The 8,206-nt window shown below is 38.4% G+C and overlaps 1 protein-coding gene across 2 annotated transcripts in view; it reads right to left on the bottom strand.

The window, feature by feature from the left end:
• Positions 1-667: 667 nt before the first annotated feature.
• Positions 668-8,206, bottom strand: part of ccdc186 (coiled-coil domain-containing protein 186) — a 33,906-nt gene continuing 26,367 nt past the window's right edge. For both annotated transcript variants that reach the window (XM_028029743.1, XM_028029744.1), the window contains exons 15-16: positions 7,673-7,892; positions 668-4,725 (exon numbers count right to left, since the gene is read on the bottom strand). In XM_028029743.1, coding sequence (XP_027885544.1) covers positions 4,642-4,725; positions 7,673-7,892 — 304 coding nt within the window. In that variant the 3' untranslated portion in view covers positions 668-4,641. The remainder of the gene's footprint in view (positions 4,726-7,672; positions 7,893-8,206) is intronic.

Genomic DNA, 8,206 nt, shown 5'->3' with positions numbered 1-8,206 from the left:
ACTACAAAGAGCCACTTGCAAAATTGATACCATACATATTTGCATTAATTCATACTATTTTGTGAAATAAATTGCATATATATTCACACTTAAGAGAACAAAATCCAATTTTTTTTATACATCATATTTTAAGTTTCTCTTTTGAGAGCAAAGCAAAACTGAAGTCAAATTTCTTGTTCTTGCGCACAAACTTTGTGAATGAAACTGATTCGGATTCTTTATCTACTAATTAGGCTAATTGGATTCAAATTAAGAATAATATAAAGTAGTTTAGTGCTATTTTGTGTCAGTCTGCCACATGAAATCCTTCTAAAATACATTCTACTTGTGAAAAGGTTAAAGGTATAAATACCTCGACACTCTTGAAAACATGATTGATTTGGTTTCATAAACATTTAGGAAAACTAAATGCAGCAGTCATGTTTTAAAGCTGCAGTAAAACAATTAGGAAGCCGTGCGTTAAAAATTCACCTGAGGTTGTTTTTTTTTAAGTTGCAGAAGCGATTCTGCTTTAAATCATCTGCTCTGACAGCGCAGTCGACCCCGGACACCGCTGACATTGCCGTTTTAGAAGTAAGATGTACGACTAAGAAATTAGTAGAGCGAAGAGGGTTGTTATGCGTTTTAAACTTAATGTCATGAATTATAAAAACAAATACCAGAGGAGAAAAATTTACTCATTTTCTTTTATTCCCTGGAAACACAGTATGTACAAACATCCAGAATCATTTTTTTTTTCTTTAAAAACATCTCATCTTTTTACAGGGCTTATCTACAAATGCATATATTATAATCACAGCTTAAATACGCCACAAAACAGGAATGGGGGAAATCGTTGCAGAACAGCAAATTCCGTTCTGCGAATTTGCCTCATTTATTTATTTATTTTTTCCTTTTACAGATTGGCACATACTGAACACCATTTTCTTCATAAAACATGATCCATTCATCCACACAAAGCTGCAGCATGGCTTCATTTCAAGGCTTTCAAGGAACGCAGCAAATCTGGGATCAGCGAATACCCAGCCTGATTTGAAGGGGAAGCAGGGGAACAATCTGAAAAAGCCCATTAGAAAGCCTCTGAGAGTTGTGGACTTAATTGGAATGCCCGGTGCCAGTCTGTTGCATAGGCAGCTCTTCAATTCTGCATAAAAAACAAACAGCAAGACTTGGAAAAAAAAAACTGAGCACCTTGAAGGAGAATTCATCTGTGAAGCAATCCGCCCACTTTGCACAAAACAAAGCGAAAATTTAAGGCAAATTTTCTTTTTGTCTTAATATTAGTGTCATTTTGTTTCAACATGAGATTAAATTTAAGTTTTCTGCTGCCTGCAGGTTTTCAAATTGATCCTATTTGGTAAAGAAGGGAGATCGGATGCAATAAACGTGAAGTTCCATCAAATGCAGGGCAGTCGCCGCCGCAGCAGAGAGGCTTTAAGGTCTCTGTGACCTCAATAGCGAGACTTTCATCTTTATCTTTATTTACGTAGCGGTCCACTTTTGCATAGCCTCAGGGGAAATGGAGACAGGATCAGCCTGCAACCATTCATGTCCATTTAAAACAAGAAAACAAAAAAGGGCAGGCATATCTTTTGTAGCAGCTGCAGCAAATGAGATCAGATGAGGTGAGAGGAAACCGAGCATTGTGTAACAAGAGTTGCTCTTTAACCTCCATCTTGCAGGGCTTGAATGAGCACGCTAATATTGTTTTCTTTTTACAGAGAGCTGCAGGCGTGTGCATGCTCATGGTGGCAGGTCGACTCTGGAAGGAGAAAAACTGGCCTTAATGGTCCATCTAACAAGCCTGGGCAGCTAAAACATGTACACTGGGTACAGCCAGAGAGGTTAAAGAAGGCACACATGCATACTTTAAATATTCAAATGTCTCACAAACGAAGATAAAAACAATACACCAGCAGTCACAAAAAACAAGTGGAAATGGATTGCACTTTGTCCCTGGATACTTTTTTGCATTCCTGAGCAGCAGCTACAAACTTCATGCTCTGCCTTTGATTCTTTTTCTATTCTTGATTTAATGTAATGGGGCTACAAAAAGAGAAAGGGAGCATACAAACATTGTCTATTTTCTCAACTAAACAAAAAAAAGTCACATCCTACACGGAGTGCAAATACACTTTTTGTGCTCAAAGTGTAAAACCAGGAATGGTGAAAATGCCTCAAAACATTTACACGTAAATGTTACTACAAATGTTGGGTTTAACCAGGACAGGTGTTTAGTGAGGATAAGGGAAAAAAACCAAAAACGTTTGGAGCACTAATCACTTCGATTCCTTTTCAAAATTAGAGGTAGCCATCTTCATTTTGGATGAATCCCGATTAGCCTGTACCAGAAGCTAAAGCTAACAGCTAGCTTCGGAGGGGGCCTTGATAAAAGCGGACTCCTGCCTTCTTAAAACAAGCACAATCTGAAAAATGTCGGACTGGTTCATAAGATTTACATTCTCCCAGCTTTTAAAGCGTTAGTCATGTTTGTGTACATTTGTTTTTTACGTGAAAACTGATAAAATATGTATAGAGGACACGGAAGTTTGAGGCGGTGCGCCATAAATTACATTCCTGTGTGAAATAACCTGCCTGGAAGGTTATCAGGCGGATGAAAAAAAGATATTTAATCATACTTAATACTTAAGAACTTTAATTTAGAAATGGCGTAAAATAAAACTTTATTGGGTTCAAGCTTCAATTCGCGTTGTAAGTGTACGAAGTTGGCTGGAGTGTTAGCATCTCGTCCTCGCCACTGAAAGGCTAACTAGTGTGACGGAGTTACGACCTATAACCTTTTAGTTATAATTAGACTTGCTTCAAAATTCCGAAACATTCCCGTAAGAACAAAAATTTAAAAGTCACGAGGATAATAAAAACTACAACTCAGATGTAATGAAATAAAAAAAAACATATTAGATACATTTTAAAGGAAGAAAAAAAAATTACATTCATCGTGGGAGAATTAAAGACCAGCTGTACATTTCAGCCTTTCATTTGACTTTAAGTTTAATCACAGACTGATTCCAGCTTAATGCAGCTGAAGAGCAGGTGGTGTTATGATGCCGGCTACAGGGGAACATTGCAAAGATGCTTCCTGAAATCTGCCACCTTCGCCACACAGATGAGAGGTGACGTTGCTCCACTGGCCGTACGTGCTGCGCAAGGCGGAGGCAAAATAATAATAATAATAATAAAAATAAACAGAAGAAAAATGCAGCAGTAGAACTCGGGGCTCTCCTAAAATAAGCACTGATCTGCTTTTGTTTTGTTTCGCTTCAGATGTTCAGCTGAGTCAGCAAAAACATATTTGGCTTATTTTTAGACAGACTTCATGGGATGCAGCTGCTGGCCATGACCGATTCAGTTTAGTTACCTTCAGGATTCCTACACGTCTTTGGAAAGAAATACATATTCTTTTAGACATCTTGGTTCTTTAGATTAATTTTCAAATTAAAAAATATTAAAAGTTTATATTTTATGGCAGACATTTCTACAATTAAAGGGTCTTAATGGGACGGAAAAAAGGACACAAGGAAGGAAGAAAAGTGAAGAAGGATGCAAAGAAGGCGAGGGAAGAAAGAAAAAACACAAGGAAAGAAGGGACGAAAGGAATAATGAATGAAGGAAGGAAGGACACAGGAAAAGAAGGAGTGGAGGAAAATAGGAAGGATGGAAAAAAATAGGACACGGAAGAAAGGAAGGAAAAAAAGAAGGATTGACAGGGAGGGGAGGAAAGAAGGATGAAATAAGAAGGGATGAAAGAAAGAAAACAATAGACAGGAAGAAGGGGAGGAGAGGAGTAATTAGGGAAGGACATGGAAGGAAAGAAATTAGGACAGAAGAAAGTAAGGGAAGAAGGAAAGAAGTGAGGAAAGTAGTAAAGAAGGAAGGACACGGGGAAGGAAGGAAGGAAAGAAGAATGAAATAAGTAAATAAACAAGGGAGGGCACAGGGAAGGAAGGAAGGAAGAAAAGAAGTGAAGAAGGAAGAAAGCAAGAAAAATAGTAAGAAAGTGGGATGAAGTGAGGAAAGAAGAAAGGATGATACATAGAATAAAATAAAATGGAAGGAAGTAAGAAAAAGGGCACAAGTAAGAATAGAAAGAATAAAAAGGAAGAGGAACAAAATATAGACAGAATTTTATGCCACAGAGAAAAAATGTCAGAGAAAAAACATTTAAAAACGGGTCAGGCAATGAAGTTTGAAATTAAAAGAAATTTTCTTAAGCTCTTCTCTTTCCATATTAATCCACACCTGGAAAAATACTAAAACCAGATTTCACACTTTCTTTCCAAAATGGATAGGAACCCTGAATTGTTTGACTGGCAATTAGCTTCCACTGAGGTTTAGCTAAACATTCACAACAACACGAGGAGGAAGTTCAAATCCGAAGAGCCCGAAGAGTTCTCTTGGCAAAGCTTTGGGGAGGAAAATGTGGGCCAGAAGAAAAGTTCTCGTGTCAGGGTCTATAAATAGAGGTGGCACAATGTGGATGGAGTAGCAACGGTTCAAGTAAGCTCAGACATTTACTCCAAATACACAGAAACGGTTCAAGAGGTCCCACGTCTCACTGGCACTTACGACGCTCTTTCATTCGTCGGGAATAGAAGTAGAAGTTGCTCAAGTAGTTAATTTTCACTTCTTCCTGACTCCGTCTGCGGGATTCTTCTGCTGCTTTATCAGTTTTTCGATCTCGGAGCCCAGAGTCTGCAGATTCTCCTGCACAAAAAGAAGAAAAGAAAGAAGAAAGGAAGTTGGTGAAAAAACACAAATGTATAGAAAATGTTTTACATGTTGGCAACAGAAGCTGTTTGTGGAATGATAACAATCAGACCTGGAAAAACTCCATAATTCCTAACAATAAGAGTGAAGCCTTGATTTGCCTTTTGTCGGAGCATTTTTTGTTTTGTTTTGTTCTGTTATTGTTCTCCCAGTGAGTATTTCATATCATTACTCCCCGCTTTGTGCCAATCATCCTTCGTTTGCTGAAAGGGGGAAAAAAAAAAAAATCTCCACCAGACGATACTCCTGCACATTATTACAATTATTGTTCACATTCGGGCTCTTGGGTAGGGAGCCTGGAAGACACAACAGGAAGCTGATTGGCTGCGAAATGTGAAAATATTTATCGAAGCTTGAGCCCACATGGTTTTTAGAGAAGCTCAATCTGTGACAATGCAGGCAGACGGGATGACGACATGTTCTGAAAGGGTGGCTGCGACCGAAACCACATGGAGGGCTGACACTCTTCTGACCACAATCTCAGAATCGTGTCATATTATAACCAAAAATATTTACTTTTTATTGGGACTTTCACACATATAGGCTAAATTTGCCATACAATATCGCACTTCAAGCTACGTCAGTTTTTCACATTGGATGGAAAATGTCTGAACATAAATTTTCAAACCTCGCTAGAGATTCATAACTAGATTTACGTCTGGGCTTTGACTAGCCCACTTTAAGGCACTTAACTTTTGTTTTTAAAAGCATTAAAGACATGCTAGCTTTAGCAGTTTTGCTGGGTGTCCGGAGCATGCAACATGTGTGCTACATTTCTAAAATGAATGACACCGCTCAGTGTAAGGAATATTGTTTTTAATGAGGCATTTTTAGCAATATCTTTGCTTTATTTGGTGTTATTTGTAAGGAAAGTTGTTTCATTTGAAATTAAATAAAATAAACAAATACTGTTAATCAATAACTATTGAATACGCATATAAATAAATGTGAATAAATATAAAAATGAACAAATACTTTTTAATGGGAAGCTTATTTTGTCAAAGAATCAAAAACAAAACTGACTTAAATAAAAGTCCTTTTCATTTTGTAAGTAGCATTACAAAATAAGTGTCACAAAACAACGTTATGAAATAAATAATGAATAAATATTTAAATAAATAAATCTGTGATCCACAAAATAAGCCTCCCATTATAATTTTAAAAATACTTCTGTATTTCATTGGTCCATTTATTTTACTTGATGGATTATTTATAAATTATCTCACAGTTTTTATTTATTCAATTATGAAAAAAAAAGACAATTTAATAACCAAAAGAAAAGGTAAGTAAATTAATTCAGTTAATTTGCTAACATCTACCAACTGAAGCCTTTCTTGTTAGTTTGAAGGGAGAATCAGGAGCAAGAAGGGAGAAATTAACCAAAAGAATCATTAATATTCTGCTTTAACAGCTGCAGCATCCTTCTGTCTTCTGGGCTGATGTGACAGAGGGAGGACTGAACAGCTGCGCTTAGTATTCTGGACAAAGACTAATCTCAAAAAAAGTGAAAGAGGAAAAAAAAAAGAAGCCCGATTTTCAAAAGCCTTAGAAAAACCTGAGCACGGCTTCAAAACAACATTTGTGCATCTCTGCAAATTAGCTGGACTGCTGACGGAGAGGGATGACGCATCCTGTTGTCCACTGAATTTCTGAATCTGACCCTCCGCCTTGAGAGGACTGAAGCCGTTTTAGCCGCGATTAGCCGGGACCACTAATGGTTTCATCGATCTCCGACAGCATTCAGTCGTTCACACGTCGGTCAATTGTCTGCTAAGCTAACGCTCCCCGTGCTTCATTCAAACGGATCTGTTAAAAGTGATTTTAAAAACAAAACATTTTGTTATTGTCTGTAGATTAAACGGTTCATTTTGTGACGCAGGCTGTGATGTGAGATGCTTACTGAAGGAAATGTAGGAGAAAAAAATGTTTAAGTTCTTCATGATCCGAGAGATCTCCATCGTTTTAGACATTTAAAAAAAAAATATCATAATTAATTTACAACAGAAATTACTGCTGAAGGAAAGAAAGAAGAAAGGACAGAAGGAAGGGAAGATGATATAAGGATAGAAGGAAGGAAGGAGAAAAAAGTATGATGAAGAAAGTAAAGAATGAAGGGAAGAAAGGAAGCAAAGAAAGATGCGAGGAAAGAAGGAAGGATGGATATGAGGGAGGAAAAAAGAAGGAAAGATATGAGGAAGGAAGGAAGGAAGGAAGGAAGGAAGGAAGGAAAAAATGAGGAGAAGGAGGGAAAGGGAGGACAGGTGGATGAACAAATAAAAGGACTGATGGATGGATGGATGGCCAGATGGATAGAGGGATGAATGAATGAAAGGAGAGAAACGACTTTCAGAGAACTGGTTCTGATTCAGACCTGAAAAACATTTCAATCCTATTCCAGACTTTTCCAGGTTGAATAAAACTATTGGTGAATAAAAAGTAGCTGAAAATCGCCCATCAATAAACAATAATCAATATGAAACCCCATGTTCATATTGATTATGAAACAGTGGGAAAACACTGACAGGTGGCCAGTCAAGCAGAGGATCTTCAGCCCAAATGGTTTAATCAAAGTTTTCTCTCACTAATTTCACTCAGATACTAGAAAAAAAGAATTTTTTTTCAAAAGGTTACTCAAGTAAATGTAACTCTGAATATGATATATTCCCATACTTAACTGATAATTATTTCTCTAATTGATTCATCACAATTAATCGTTTCAGCCCTACAGACGTGAACAAGCATCAAGATGGGCGGAACATGAAGGTGATGCAATAAATCCAAGGTTAGAAATAAATACGCTCACATCATCGGCACTGAACCAGACCTTCATTCAGCTTCTTCCTCCTCTGAGGAGTGATGTGAGGCACGCTGGGGGGAAATTTACCTTCAGAGTTATGTTCTTCAGCAGCGTGTCCTCCAGCACTGCCTGCAGCTTCCTGTTAATCTCCAGAGACAGGTCCAGGGTCAGGCCGCTGTCCGCCGGGTGGGAGGTGTAAAGCGACGCCATGATGCCTCCCCGCCGGCTGAGGTGGGCCTTGTTTATATCAGAGGCCTCTGATGAGAGGGCCCCTGACTCCTCTCTTAGCACGTAGCTCTGGATAATCCTGTGGGCAGCAAAAAGAGGAGTAGGGAGGGAGGAAGCGATGAGTCAAACCTCTCTCTGATAAAAGGGACGAGACAAAGCGAGTGCGTGGCGTCGGCTTGGGAAGAAAATTGAGAAAAGTGAGGTTTCACAGTTAGAGAGCAGGGAGCTTCAACAGAGCAATAAAGCATTTTGTAACAGCAGAGGCTGGGGGAACGTTACGGGAATTGCTATTCCGGGAGGGATCGCTTATCGGACCCGTGCGTGCCGGAGATATAGTTAGAAAGATTATTATTGTGCTTGTCGGTCGGAGGAGCAAAGGTAATGAAAATGGAA

Source organism: Xiphophorus couchianus, chromosome 10, assembly GCF_001444195.1.
Source record: "Xiphophorus couchianus chromosome 10, X_couchianus-1.0, whole genome shotgun sequence".
NCBI lineage: Eukaryota > Metazoa > Chordata > Actinopteri > Cyprinodontiformes > Poeciliidae > Xiphophorus > Xiphophorus couchianus.
This window is presented reverse-complemented; position numbering and strand designations above follow the sequence as displayed.